Genomic DNA, 15,371 nt, shown 5'->3' with positions numbered 1-15,371 from the left:
CATTAGTTCCACACACAAACTGACGGCAGGGTCACCTCGTCAGGACTCTTAAGGGGGTCTTCTGCCATCCATCTTCCTGTCTCAGCAACCCTGAAAAATGATTTTCTATATTTCTTCAGATTTAACATGGTTACTGGAGCTGAGCCACCAGACCTGTGGTCATATTCTAAAAATACGAAAACAGGAGGTAAGACAGCTGGCATAAGGCCTTTAAGTCATTTCCAGCCATGACTCTGAAACCCAGGCACTCTATAGCTGTCGACATTTTCAGGACGTTTCCTGTGTTAGCTAACGTGCAAAAGCAGGTTTATGACAATTAAAATGCCGATTCCATGGTAACTAGCTAGTTTCCTTGGTATTTGCACCTACTTTCTCCCTATAAATCTTCTTCTGTGTTTTTTTACATTATATAACCAATCAATACCGAACACACCTTGTGAGAGCTTTGAAGTTTATCTTTATCATTTTCAGTTTTTGTATTTGTACCAATTCAATGTGACAAGACCTGTACAAATATTGTTAGAAAATGATGTGGAGTCAGATTAAACGATATGATGAGTACAGACTTTCTACAGCATAGTAGAGTTAAAGTTAATATGCACCTATATGTTATGGGTAAATCACTAACTTTGTATGCCCACCCCATACAATCCGCAAATATACGACCCCTACCACCCCTCCTTGAAAAATAATTTAAAAAAAACATTGATGATGATTATTTAGTTAAATGCACATTTTAAAAACCATTTCAATGATTTTTTTTCTTTATTTCAAATAAAAAGATCCATTTTGGAACAAGCAAAGTCTTGCTGTGCTATTCTGAGCAGGCTGGACTTCTCAGGGAATCAGGAGCAGAGCAGAGGCTGCATTAGTCAGGGTGCGGATGTACTCCTTGTAGTCGACAGCAAAGTACTCTGCAAGCAGAAAGCTGATGATGCCCACCACGGACATGGCGAAGAGGAATGCGATGATGCGCTTGCCGAAGAGGTACCCAGGGGTGCTGTGGGGGGGGAGGGGGGGGGTAGCAGAAGCTGGTGTCACTGTCAGTGTCAAAGCATCACACATTATAACATGACTGACTGCTTGGCAACGTCGTGAGAGCAGCTGGGATGGAACAAACCTTATGCTCACAATCTTTGTAGTGATTTATCAAACATGAGATTAGACAGGACACATTACCTCACAATCGCTAATGGATTAAAGGGGTCTTCGGAAAACATCTTTACTATTAACTGAGAGTCAGAGGCGTGACGTAACGAGAATTACTGAAAAATCAGAGGTGTAACATTACTTTAATTGAGCAGTTTTTTTTCCAGAATTGTACTTCACTTGAGTGTTTTAAGTTGTTGCAACTTTTACTATCACTTTACATTTCTGAGTCAACTAATTACTTTTTACTCCAATACATTCTGCATGAGACCATTATTACTCACAAAATTAAAAAGCAAAATAAAATATGCAAAAATAAATAAGTCATAAAAAGCTATACAGTAACTGCAACTCGCTCTTTAAACACTTTCTCCTGTTTTCTTATAACATCTTTTATATACTTTTAATATATTTCTACATTTTTAGGACTCATTTTGTTACCTTATGTCATTTCATTTTGTTACCTTATGTCATTTCATTTTGTTACCTTATATCATTTCATTTTGTTATCCTTCAGCCTTATTGGTTGTACCATCTAGAGCCGCGGCCATTTCATTTCACTGCTGGTGCACCACTACACTCATGCCTGGGACAAATAAAAATCTTGAATTTTGAAGAACTTTTCGCTAAAAGTATGCAGTACATTTGAGGGTAGGGCTGAATTATCCCGAGTAAAATATGAAGCATGATTTTTTTTCACTCAGAATTTCACTAGGTCTACTGCCCTGTCATGTGGCCATCGCTTCTGGGACAGGCAACAGACAACTGTGACTGCACAGGACAAGTGAGTATAGAAAATGCATGGATGGAGGGATTCTTGAGCAATATATTTCTCTCTTTTTATTATTATTATTATTATTATTATTACTATTATTGTCCAATCATTATCATCATCGTTATATATTGTCTTTATGAATACAGAATAAAATACTAATATTCCTGGCTGACTGTCAGGCCCCGATCGTGCCGATCCTCGTGTGCCACGCCCCCTCATCGACCTCGCGTGGAATCCCTGTGTTACCAGCTGTTTCTAGTCGTGTTAATCATTGTTACGTATATAAGTGAGTTTCTGTGAATGATTCCCCAGTCCGGTCATTGACGTCAGTTAGTTATCCATGCCTGTTGTTCCATGTTCCCAAGTGTGTTTCCCCTAAATAAACCCTACGTTACCCCGACTCCCTGGACCTCGGGTCCTGTGTTTCCCCTACATAAACCCTACGTTACCCCGACTCCCTGGACCTCGGGTCCTGTGTTTCCCCTAAATAAACCCTACGTTACCCCGACTCCCTGGACCTCGGGTCCTGTGTTTCCCCTAAATAAACCCTACGTTACCCCGACTCCCTGGACCTCGGGTCCTGTGTTTCCCCTAAATAAACCCTACGTTACCCCGACTCCCTGGACCTCGGGTCCTGTGTTTCCCCTAAATAAACCCTACGTTACCCCGACTCCCTGGACCTCGGGTCCTGCGTTTCCCCTAAATAAACCCTACGTTACCCCGACTCCCTGGACCTCGGGTCCTGCGTTTCCCCTAAATAAACCCTACGTTACCCCGACTCCCTGGACCTCGGGTCCTGCGTTTCCCCTAAATAAACCCTACGTTACCCCGACTCCCTGGACCTCGGGTCCTGTGTTTCCCCTACATAAACCCTACGTTACCCCGACTCCCTGGACCTCGGGTCCTGTGTTTCCCCTACATAAACCCTACGTTACCCCGACTCCCTGGACCTCGGGTCCTGTGTTTCCCCTAAATAAACCCTACGTTACCCCGACTCCCTGGACCTCGGGTCCTGTGTTTCCCCTAAATAAACCCTACGTTACCCCGACTCCCTGGACCTCGGGTCCTGTGTTTCCCCTAAATAAACCCTACGTTACCCCGACTCCCTGGACCTCGGGTCCTGTGTTTCCCCTAAATAAACCCTACGTTACCCCGACTCCCTGGACCTCGGGTCCTGTGTTTCCCCTAAATAAACCCTACGTTACCCCGACTCCCTGGACCTCGGGTCCTGTGTTTCCCCTAAATAAACCCTACGTTACCCCGACTCCCTGGACCTCGGGTCCTGTGTTTCCCCTACATAAACCCTACGTTACCCCGACTCCCTGGACCTCGGGTCCTGTGTTTCCCCTACATAAACCCTACTTTACCCCGACTCCCTGGACCTCGGGTCCTGTGTTTCCCCTAAATAAACCCTACGTTACCCCGACTCCCTGGACCTCGGGTCCTGTGTTTCCCCTAAATAAACCCTACGTTACCCCGACTCCCTGGACCTCGGGTCCTGTGTTTCCCCTAAATAAACCCTACGTTACCCCGACTCCCTGGACCTCGGGTCCTGTGTTTCCCCTAAATAAACCCTACGTTACCCCGACTCCCTGGACCTCGGGTCCTGTGTTTCCCCTAAATAAACCCTACGTTACCCCGACTCCCTGGACCTCGGGTCCTGTGTTTCCCCTAAATAAACCCTACGTTACCCCGACTCCCTGGACCTCGGGTCCTGTGTTTCCCCTAAATAAACCCTACGTTACCCCGACTCCCTGGACCTCGGGTCCTGCGTTTCCCCTAAATAAACCCTACGTTACCCCGACTCCCTGGACCTCGGGTCCTGCGTTTCCCCTAAATAAACCCTACGTTACCCCGACTCCCTGGACCTCGGGTCCTGCGTTTCCCCTAAATAAACCCTACGTTACCCCGACTCCCTGGACCTCGGGTCCTGCGTTTCCCCTAAATAAACCCTACGTTACCCCGACTCCCTGGACCTCGGGTCCTGTGTTTCCCCTACATAAACCCTACGTTACCCCGACTCCCTGGACCTCGGGTCCTGTGTTTCCCCTAAATAAACCCTACGTTACCCCGACTCCCTGGACCTCGGGTCCTGTGTTTCCCCTAAATAAACCCTACGTTACCCCGACTCCCTGGACCTCGGGTCCTGTGTTTCCCCTACATAAACCCTACGTTACCCCGACTCCCTGGACCTCGGGTCCTGTGTTTCCCCTACATAAACCCTACGTTACCCCGACTCCCTGGACCTCGGGTCCTGTGTTTCCCCTAAATAAACCCTACGTTACCCCGACTCCCTGGACCTCGGGTCCTGTGTTTCCCCTAAATAAACCCTACGTTACCCCGACTCCCTGGACCTCGGGTCCTGTGTTTCCCCTAAATAAACCCTACGTTACCCCGACTCCCTGGACCTCGGGTCCTGTGTTTCCCCTAAATAAACCCTACGTTACCCCGACTCCCTGGACCTCGGGTCCTGTGTTTCCCCTAAATAAACCCTACGTTACCCCGACTCCCTGGACCTCGGGTCCTGCGTTTCCCCTAAATAAACCCTACGTTACCCCGACTCCCTGGACCTCGGGTCCTGCGTTTCCCCTAAATAAACCCTACGTTACCCCGACTCCCTGGACCTCGGGTCCTGCGTTTCCCCTAAATAAACCCTACGTTACCCCGACTCCCTGGACCTCGGGTCCTGTGTTTCCCCTACATAAACCCTACGTTACCCCGACTCCCTGGACCTCGGGTCCTGTGTTTCCCCTAAATAAACCCTACGTTACCCCGACTCCCTGGACCTCGGGTCCTGTGTTTCCCCTAAATAAACCCTACGTTACCCCGACTCCCTGGACCTCGGGTCCTGTGTTTCCCCTACATAAACCCTACATTACCCCGACTCCCTGGACCTCGGGTCCTGTGTTTCCCCTACATAAACCCTACGTTACCCCGACTCCCTGGACCTCGGGTCCTGTGTTTCCCCTAAATAAACCCTACGTTACCCCGACTCCCTGGACCTCGGGTCCTGTGTTTCCCCTAAATAAACCCTACGTTACCCCGACTCCCTGGACCTCGGGTCCTGTGTTTCCCCTAAATAAACCCTACGTTACCCCGACTCCCTGGACCTCGGGTCCTGTGTTTCCCCTAAATAAACCCTACGTTACCCCGACTCCCTGGACCTCGGGTCCTGTGTTTCCCCTAAATAAACCCTACGTTACCCCGACTCCCTGGACCTCGGGTCCTGTGTTTCCCCTAAATAAACCCTACGTTACCCCGACTCCCTGGACCTCGGGTCCTGTGTTTCCCCTACATAAACCCTACGTTACCCCGACTCCCTGGACCTCGGGTCCTGTGTTTCCCCTAAATAAACCCTACGTTACCCCGACTCCCTGGACCTCGGGTCCTGTGTTTCCCCTACATAAACCCTACGTTACCCCGACTCCCTGGACCTCGGGTCCTGTGTTTCCCCTAAATACATGCATGCCGTGACACTGATAGTTATACTTTCTGTTCTCAATGTTCAAAGTTTACTGGCACCAGAGCTAAATACATCCATCCATTTTCTGCACCGCTTGTCCTGTTCAGGGTGTCAGAGGTCCAGAGCCTGTGGGCGCAGAGCAGTGAACAGCCCAGGATGTGCTGCCAACCCACTGCGGGGCTCACAGTCACACCTACTGACATGTCCCTAACTCCAGTTCACCTGAACACATTTTTGGTTTGTGGGTGGAAGTGGAAGACCCCGGGGAACAAAGCCTGCAAACTGCATGCACATGGAGTCAGGGCAGAGACTCAGACCCTGGGCCCAGAAGTGTGAGGCAACAGCGGTGTGAAGCAACAGCAGTTTGTTTCACCATGCTGCAAACCAGTGACATTACTAAAATAAAGAAGAGTATTGCTTTGGACGATAAGCCGTTTTCCGCAGTGAAGGATGGGGGATTTCGCCAGCTCACTCACCACATTCACCACCAGGTCTCAAAGCATCGACTGCCAGCATATTTATAACTTACTATTACATCTGGCCCGCAGATCAGTCTTTCATTTTTCACAGAGTAAAAAACAGGGTAGCATTATTCCGCTAAACTGCATAGGGGAGCTCTGCAAATTTCACCCCCGGCAACTGCAGTGGCCTCCAACTGTTACCAAGTTTCCTACAAATGGAATAATATCTGAATAAAAAAAAATTCACTTATCCTCCTGCGACTCAGTTTCCTTACTGAGATCCCTGTAACTTACAGTGATATATTCAAACCCGTCTTTAGTGAGTTTAGGGTAGGTTGCTCTTTATAAGATAAATAGATATGAATGAGCAGTACTTTTTACTTTTCATACTTAAGCACTTTTAAGGTATTTCTTGCTTTTACTAGAGTAGTACTTCACTGGATGACTCTCACTTTTACTTGAGTACCACTTTTATGTGAAATCTGAACTTTTACTTTAAAAAAATTGCGTACTTTTCCCAGCCCTGCAGAGTATCTATGGCAATAAGAGGAAACTTTGGTAACATTAAAAAAATTATGATGATGCAGGAATAATTACCATTTGCTTCACTCTCCAAACTCATTTGCAACCCAGGCCTTGCGTTTCAAAATTAAAAAGATAACGGCGCAACAAAAGACAGGTGCTACAACTGCATGCCAGGCACGTTTGCATGCGCCTCCTGCATTTGCATACATGCGTGCAAATTTGCCTGTGTGTCTAGGCACGTCAGCAGCTTTGTTTGCATCTCTACATTCAGGTCTGCCACTGCAGAGGTGCATGAAGACAGGATCTAGCTGAGGGAATCCCCCTATTGTATACTTATGCAAAATTTCCTCATGTATAAATGAGGAGAAAAAATTAAGGGTTATGAGCACCCAAAATGAATCACAGAAGGGGGGCTGCAATGCGGCTCAAATGAATCTCGTGGCAGCCAGAAAACACCATAATCCCAAAGCAGAAGAACAAATTATTCTCTAACAAAGGGAAACTACAATGATGCTTTTTATTAACTCGAATGAGACTTTTGAAATTTGCTTCTCTTAGAACAAATACTATTTTGCAACCTTTAAAAGCTTCTGTGTCAATGGTGAATTAGGAGACCTTTCTTACAATATTTCAAATTTGAATTTGAACAAGAGCAGAGGATCAAGACATAGTAATGATAGAATTATGACTCGGCCTAGACTGGCCGTCTGGCTTAGACGGTATTTCCCTGTGGGACAATGGCCCCGCCCTGTTCATTTGCATACCGTCTGCAAGACATGAGTCTCACTGATGCTAAAGATATTAATACTAATACTAAGATACTAAATCTCAATCACATTTGAATTAAGTCTGAAAACAGCACAGAATTATATAAACAAAGCGTAACGTTTTACATTAACTGCACCTTCATAATGCTTTTATATCGCATTTATAAAACGTTCAGTACACCTTCATAATGTATTTATTAAGCATTCAGTAATCATTCATAAACATCATGCATGTATACCTTTACATCCTAACATCCCTTAATAACTGTAATATACATTAATAACAAACATTATATGATTATACAATTGTTCAGTCAAAGAATGTAGGCTATTGCGGTCCGATGAGTGTGATATCACCCGTGACGTCATGACCATGTTTGTTATCATTATAGAATGTTTATTATTAATGTATATTACAGCTGATAAGGGATGTTAGGATGTTAAGGTGCACTTGCATGCTGCTTATGAATGTTCTATGAATGCATTATGAAGGTGCACATAGTGTGAAGCGTTACCAAACAAAGTTTTCTTGCTAATTTGACCTCCCAAGATAAACCAAGCCCAATGGAGAGTGAAAGATACCTTTGTGGTGTTTGGCCCATATATCCTACAAAGTACTTCTGTCTAACAAACAGGTACATAATTCCTGCAAAGGCAGCTGGTGCTGGAGTGAAGAAAAGAGAAAAATGAGTAAACTCACACACGCAGTCATACACACTCACATACTTCAGTTTCATACATGTGTAACATTTACAGTATTGCATATTCCCACATTTGAAATGATTTTGTTAATGTTTGAGGACAGTGTAACAGACAAAGGTACAATTGGGACAGGATGATACTGCAACAAAAAATTAAAACACAAACACATAACAAGAATGAATATATCAGAATTTATATATTTAGTGTTGTTCCATGTGCCTTTGGCTTAATGTAGCCCTGGATAAGTAGCCCTGTAGCCATGTGTATATTTAACTTTGCCTGTGGTTTTCAAATTACCCTCTGCATGCTTGAATATCTCTCTATTTCCTGTTTCGCAACCACATCACCAATTGTTATTGCTGGTGAAGAAAGTTAACATAAAGTTTGTTTAGATGGTCTTACAAAACACTTTTGACCATTTAGATCTTCCTCTTGGCATTTTTTGTGGGCCCTGCTGCAGTTCCAGCAAGGCAGAGTAGCTACAGAATTCAGCATCGTCGTTTGAGTCGGATGAGCTGGAGGAGTTTTGGTGCCTAAATATCTGGATTGGTGGAAAGAAAGGGAACTAGAAGCTGCTGCCAACTGAAGGATTTCCTCACTCGTGCTCAAATGGAACCAACACCCCTAAACCAAGGTGATATGAGAGCTACAGCGTACATAATGTGAGCTTTTATACGCTAGTGGCCAAAATTGTGGAAACACGTAGCATTTTTGGCATTGCACTTTAAAATCTACTACAGAAATATTGACGGCAATGTCTAGAAGAAATGTTACAAATATGAAGAATGTTACAAAGAATGTTACAAATATGAAGATGTTACAAAGAATGTTACAAATATCATACATTGGATGATTAAATAAGTAAGTGGAGCAACATTTGTATATAGTTCTGCAATCTCTAAAAACTGCAAGTGTTTCCACAATTCTGGCCAATGGTATTTTAGTAATGGGGTCAAAAGGTCACCAGGCATACACTTTTCCAGTAGCCGGGTATAATCTCAAGACCAAGATGACCCCAGTCTGCAATGAACCCTGTTGGTTAATTCCTGGGGCTTGAATGGCCATAGTGTTGTGGTAGAGAATACATATCATGTAAAAATCGATATATTTATAATATACGTCATGCTCATGCTGTACGTCTGACTCACGGAGCGAAGCAACAGCTCTGTGTCGACTGAGGGCTTGAATTCTTTCCGCCCTTAATAGCTGAATAAATCATTGCAATCATTAGCTGCCTTACCTTGGCTCAGACATATGCCGGCACACCACATGACAGCGATAAAGGTGGGATATGTGTCCATGCAGTTCCGACTGTAAAGGAACAGAAAAGACAATGAGAAATGAAGGGATGTCTGGCAACTCCTCTGCTGAGTTTGTGTTCTGAAGGGGGGAAGAGTCATCTTTTCTGTTAAAACAGATCTGTCAGGCAGCTCTATGGACTATATACCAGCAACATCTCTGTACGCACCACGTGCAGAAATGCAGTTGCAGGCAGCAGTGTCTTACACTGAGGTGTGAACTTAGCAGTTAAGTAAGGAGTTGCTTTGTTATAACAAATTAAAACATGATCTGAAAAAGGAGGTAAGCCAGGTTAAGAAATTTAAAACGCTTAAATTAAAATTTCAAATATGTTGTAAACGGCATTTCTGATGCTCTTCTAAGTTCTTAAATAACTTCCTTTTGGTGGTCACCAAAATAGACTGTATCAGTCCGAGAGAGAAGGATCATTATGAGTCTTTCCGGAATGGGTGCTCCTTTGGCAGAACACCCTATTTTTGTACACATTACGACACCGTATTTTTTAAATAATAGTTTCCATTTTTTGGGCGAAAACATCTAGTGAATGATCTAAATTCAAACAAAAGCATGACTTATAGGCTATCAGGCTACTACTTGCAACTTAATGCAAATCTGAAGGTATTTAAATATCCATTTGAAGCTAGTAGGAAATTCTGCTGGGATGTTACTGTAATTTCCAGGAGGATTTCCTGTACTTTTTTCTTTTAAACAAATTATCTTTGCAGGGTTAGTCAAAACATGAAATTCGACTGTTGTAAAATTTAGCCCAACATGCAAAAACAAATTAGGCAAATAAGGTATAGCCCAAGGTAAATGTAATTTTTGACTTTGTAACAAAATAATTCTCCACCCAAGGGATCATAAAGTCCGTCTAGGAGTGTATTTCTTTGCTCGGATCCGTACGTGGATCTGGGTCGCCCGGGGAACTTACTTCGCGCAGTAAACTCGTTCGTAAGCCGCCGTTTTGGCATTGGCCGTCTTGCATTCTTTTTCAACCTTATTTGCAAAGGAGGCTGAAAAAAAGTAGCGAAACTACTGTTAGGACACCGGACGTTTGTGTATAGCATCCACTCACACTATCATCACATTAAGCTTACCTCATATGCACCTCTGCGCCGCTGTCGCGTAAACTCTCAGCAGGGATGCCAACTCTCACGCATCTGGCGTGACAGTCTTACGCAAGAAATCTTACGGTAAATCTGTATTATTCCATTATATTAATTACATCAAAAGCGTTTGGGGGTAGTTTGCAAACCCTATAGACTATTTACAAGGTAATAAAAGTATTACATACATGTAAATACGTGTGCATGTGTGTGCAGACTCGAACTGAAAATCTCACTCCAGCCAGCTGATCAAAGTTGGCAACTTTGATACAGTACCCAAGATGTTTTACTCACGGCCTATTCTACATATTTTCACTCATAAAACAGTCTGGTAATATCTGTCTCCACAGAAGAAACTGTATGGCTCAGGTCTATTTGCATGGAGAGAGAAAGGCCTGTTTTTCATATTTGACGGAGTGTAATTCCTCGTACCGTTTTGCAGGACGCTCAGCAGGGTGACGATGACCAGCATGAAGACGTCCTCCATCACCTCCATTATGGTGCACTGAGCAATCGCAGCTCTGCAAGCCGAGCAACGGACTGCTGGTCTCCGCCGTGCCCCGTCGCATTCATTGCATGAGGAAATGATTTTATCTTTCAACATGCACTGATGCGCTTCCTGCTGAAAAAACATTTACATTGAGCCTTATAATCACCGCTTTTAACCTGTAGTATAAACCATTTTGGACAGGGGCGTAGGAACCAAGGGAACCTAATATTTAATATTGCTTCATTCCTCCACTCCAAATAATAAACGTTTACATTTAAATGATTAACTTCAGAAGTTTTGCTCCCCGCACAACATCAAACTCTCTCCTACGCCATTGACTGAATGAGTTACATTAGCGCACCCTACTGACTCGCTGTTAAATTACAGAGACACTGTTAGAATTTATGTTTCGCGACAATACGCCGCAGCTCTTTGGTAAGCAGTAACATGAAATGTTCATACCAGAGACAAACCAAGCCAATAAAGCTGGTTATAATTCTGAATAAAATAAAATAAAATAAGTAAAAATAGGCACCAAGAACTTTTATGTAAATAGAGTATCCCACGGATCACTATGGTCTCTACTTTTCGTTGACAATCCTTTTAATAACATGTTTTCTATTGTTTGTCGTACTGTTTTTTCCTGTCATTTTGCACTCTTAAACAATGCAGTTTTCTATGTCTAACGCTACTCTAACAACACATACATACATTCAATACACATAATACATTCTAATAAGCAATACTTTTAATAAGCAAGGAAGCAAAAGCTTAGCACGAGTTGTCCCATATGGTCTAGCGGTTAGGATTCCTGGTTTTCACCCAGGCGGCCCGGGTTCGACTCCCGGTATGGGAAACTTACATTTTCTTGTTTTTTTTTCTTTCTTTTTTTATATGAACAAAAACTGAACAACCATCCAGAAATTACGACTTGTAATAGCGTGACTTTTACTGTAATAATAATTTCATAAATCATGCGCCCAACGATTTACTTCATCATTCATGAACCACGCAAATTCCACATAATGCCATTGTGTGTTAGCTCATAACTTAAATACACCGTAAACAAAAACATATAAAAATAAATTCAAAGCTGAACCAGCGTCATTCAGTGTATGTAACCTACTTGTAGTGTAACAAAACAACAGAACATTACCACGTCGGCGTTTCCGTAGTGTAGTGGTTATCACGTTCGCCTAACACGCGAAAGGTCCCCGGTTCGAAACCGGGCGGAAACAAATTTTAAATCATTTAAATCATCTTTTGCCAAAGTAATCTTTCATTTGAAAAAAGAAAAATAAAAATAAAAAAACTGGAAGTACTTATATCGGGTGCCATTACGATTTAATAAAAACAGAAAAGATCGTAGCAACTTCCTTCCTCCTGCTGATGGCGTGTATGACAGCATACTGCATGAGATGAACTATGATGTCTGTTGTTTTCAACTGTTGTCACCTATTCAATCTGTCATACGTGCACACAATGAAATTCTTTTGTTTGCTCCTGATGCCATAAAAAATTTAAGGCAAAAATAAAAACAGTAGCACAGTACATAGCATAGAAACTACAGAAATACAAAAATAGATACCAATGTAGAATATATGTAAATATATAAATTTATAATAAATGTGGTATACAATGGAATGTGCAGCTTTTCAAATGCCAGTCCAATTTTTGCAAAATCATCAGACAAAACCTCATACCTACATTGTCCAAGACTTCTACAGGGTTAGATAATCAATACAGTGACAATGGCCATGCACTTTCAAACTGTAGCAAAGAATGCAATGGTAAACCATACCTGTACCTTGCTGTGAAAACTACATAAAAGCTAATGAATTATGCTGGAAGACAGCCTCTGGGGTTAGAAGGCACTTAGTACTCTACTGAGGAAAAGCTAAGGGTGCCTTGGAGTTTGCTGGTGTCCATAATGTGGTTATCCTTTTAGAAATCCTTTTAGATGATCCATTGACGATATTTCAATGCCCGAAAGGAAAATCTGAAGCTGCAAACAAAGGATCACTAATGGAACACGAGCCAAGTGGTAAAAATTGAAATTACATACAGCGTAGCCTCTTAGGCGTGAGTAAAAAAAAAAAATAGACTGAACTATAAGAGTTTCGGATAAATGAAATTATAATGCTCCATTTGCATGAGAACAGGTACAGCAGGATGCTTCTTTTCGCAATTTCTTTTTTTGCTTTTCGCCCTCCTATGAGACACACAATCACATGTACAGGGTAGCTTGCTGTCCGAGTTTAGTGTTTGTCTGGGGTAATGGATGACTCACCAATTACTGGGTAACAAGAAATAAAGGGTTTGGCTTTTTTAATCTGGAAGGAAGGACACGGGAAAGACTGTGATAGCACACGATACTGCTAATGATCAAATTACGATATTTCAATTACAGTATGGCAGAGATTCCGACCCCAACAAAAGATGAAAAAGAAAAGTTTCATGGCCAGGCCGAAGGCACAACAGACAGCACATACAAATAAAATACATTTCAGGGGCCTGCATCACCTTACTGAAGGTCTAACTTAGCAGGGTAATTTATTAGATGTAAGATAGATGAGTATGAATGTAAGCAATGTGTTGAAAACAACACTGAAGTCCATTTAAACTGGGGTACTTTAAATCCAGCAAGTTACCTAACTAAACAAAAGATAAGGCCCTTGGAGACTGGAATTCCAAAGTCAGTAATAAAATGGCAGGTGATACAGGTAGCTAGTATGGAAACATGAACCTATAGTTGGAGACTGAACCTAATGCTGGAGACTGACTTGTCAGCTTCTGTTAATCTATCGAGCGTTGCCAATATATTCTTCAAGTGACCAAAAAAAAACACACTGCCGGACATCAGGTGACGTCCTAGAAATGACCTAGACAATGTACCACATTGTCTTCAAGGACAGCACCAGAAAGAAGAGGTACACGATATATTGGTTAACAACTTATAAATAATTCTGAATAAAAGTGAAACCGAATTCGGACGTCAGTCTTTCCAGGACGCCGGTGCTGTACAGAGACAGACAGACACCGTCCACTAGATGGCAGGCGGATGACGCGCGCTGCTCCGCCGAAGTAGTACGACACTGTGATTTGGGGACGTTCGTCATTATTTTCACATTTTATTCACATCATTAACACATGAGGAGAAAACAATAATCATAGAACAATACGAACACTTCCCGCTAGCTTTTAACATAATGACTTTTTATGTCGAAGTTTAAATATGATAATCATTAACATGGTGGTCAAAGACGTACTTAAATACCGGAATAATTATTTTAAGACGTTCAACTTTTTAAATTTATCTACAAAGCCGTATCCACGATAATAACTTACACAGTCGATGTGTTCAATTTGTTTCAAAACACGAAGAGGCAAAAATAGGGTTGTTAGAGTACTCCAAGCGTTTTTTTGCAATATCCTGAAATCTACGATTTTCTGTATGAAGCTGACACGTACACATTCGTTAGGGGGCTACAAATAGCATTTCTTACGTGCCACGTTATATTGCCTGTTAATGTGTCTCAGCTATGTTCGGTAGCCTATTGACTGTTTATTTGTTTTTCCTCGATATTGTACAGTTAAAATAAATATAAGAGCTCTTGGAAGTTATTAAAGTAGACTGTTCGTGCCTCTAAGTATCTGCAAGAAAGGCAAAGTAATTCGCATTATGTTTTCCGCATGGTAAGATATTTTTTATAGTCGCTATTATATTGCACCTTTGTTAACTGAAAGCAGGATACATCTGTTGTTGGGAAAAAAACTTGAGGATTTCACAGAGAATCAGAAAAGAGTCATTGATATGCGCAAGTGCAACCATAAGGCATAAGAAAAGGTTTAAGTTAAAATCAACCTACCGTTTTAAGCTCAAAGAAGCGGGAATCGTTGCTGTCTTTTCCACATCTGCAGTCTGGCAGTCACATATCCAAAGCTGCGTTTTTGAGATCCCTACAGCAGCCTGGTGTCGTCCGGCAGATTCACTAACAAGGTGCTCAAGGCAGAGCTGTAAGCATGTAGCCCGGAGGCGGCGGCAACACGAGCGAGGCTTGCGGCTGAAAATTGCGGGTCTGCTCACCAGCGCTATGTCTGATGTGGGTAAAAAAGGAGGCGCAACCAGAGTCTCACGCATACTGTAACATCAGGAGACGGCTCTCTGATCATGAGTTTAATTATCCTCAGGCTTCACGAAAACGACATTTGCAAATGAACTCTTTCCAACTTCTTGAAAATGTCTACTTATGTTTGTAGTTTTCTCACTAAGAACAACCTCGTCGAGCATCTTCAGTCTTGGTTTGAGACCTGGACACTCAACTTTGACTGCCCTCCTCGCTGCTGTGGACACTGAGAGCCACAAGAACTGCATCCCAGCCATCTGCCCTGATCCCTCTAGACCCCTCTGTAGCTTTTGTGCAGTTAATCATGGAATCCTGGCCACGCCCTCGACTTGGCATGGCAGGGACTGCCCTGCTGGTTTGACGCATACCTGTCAGTCAGATCGTTCCAAGTGGCTTGGGGTGCAGGGGTGTCCGAATCACATCAGATAATAACTGGTTAGAGAGTAATGCATTGTAACAGCATTATGAAGGGACACTGTATGTTCTATGAATGCATCATAAAGGCAT

General features: G+C 42.9%; 1 protein-coding gene and 2 non-coding genes across 5 annotated transcripts; 2 read left to right on the top strand and 1 right to left on the bottom strand.

Annotated features, from left to right (window-relative positions):
- Nucleotides 1-746: 746 nt before the first annotated feature.
- Nucleotides 747-14,879, bottom strand: LOC125712593 (arachidonate 5-lipoxygenase-activating protein). Of its 3 annotated transcripts, none has more exons than XM_048982815.1 (5): nucleotides 10,680-11,099; nucleotides 10,073-10,154; nucleotides 9,083-9,153; nucleotides 7,723-7,804; nucleotides 747-1,000 (listed from the first exon to the last, which is right to left on the bottom strand). In XM_048982815.1, the coding sequence occupies exons 1-5, from the start codon at nucleotides 10,879-10,881 to the stop codon at nucleotides 838-840; spliced, it is 600 nt and encodes a 199-aa protein (XP_048838772.1). In that variant the 5' UTR covers nucleotides 10,882-11,099; the 3' UTR covers nucleotides 747-837. The 3 variants fall into 3 exon arrangements, with proteins under 3 accessions (XP_048838772.1, XP_048838771.1, XP_048838770.1); XM_048982814.1 differs by lacking the exon at nucleotides 747-1,000 and adding an exon at nucleotides 14,607-14,879 and having other exon boundaries at nucleotides 5,359-7,804; nucleotides 10,680-10,869; XM_048982813.1 differs by lacking the exon at nucleotides 747-1,000 and adding an exon at nucleotides 14,607-14,879 and having other exon boundaries at nucleotides 5,359-7,804; nucleotides 10,680-10,866.
- Nucleotides 11,522-11,593, top strand: trnae-uuc (transfer RNA glutamic acid (anticodon UUC)). Its single transcript has one exon. It is a non-coding gene; the product is annotated as a tRNA-Glu (tRNA).
- trnav-aac (transfer RNA valine (anticodon AAC)) lies at nucleotides 11,903-11,975 on the top strand. Its single transcript has one exon. It is a non-coding gene; the product is annotated as a tRNA-Val (tRNA).
- Nucleotides 14,880-15,371: the final 492 nt, after the last annotated feature.

The sequence above is a fragment of the Brienomyrus brachyistius genome, chromosome 18 (genome assembly GCF_023856365.1).
Source record: "Brienomyrus brachyistius isolate T26 chromosome 18, BBRACH_0.4, whole genome shotgun sequence".
NCBI lineage: Eukaryota > Metazoa > Chordata > Actinopteri > Osteoglossiformes > Mormyridae > Brienomyrus > Brienomyrus brachyistius.
Note: the sequence above shows the minus strand (reverse complement) of the source record. Positions and strands in the feature narration are given on the sequence as shown.

Bases quoted from the DNA above. Each gene is read 5' to 3' on its own strand.
- LOC125712593 (XM_048982815.1), bottom strand. From the start codon at position 10,881: ATGTTTTTTCAGCAGGAAGCGCATCAGTGCATGTTGAAAGATAAAATC. The intron at 10,155-10,679 runs GTACGAGGAATT...ACTTTTTTTCAG, and splicing joins GCTGAGCGTCCTGCAAAACG to CCTCCTTTGCAAATAAGGTT. The intron at 9,154-10,072 runs GTAAGTTCCCCG...GTTCCTTTACAG, and splicing joins GAACGAGTTTACTGCGCGAA to TCGGAACTGCATGGACACAT.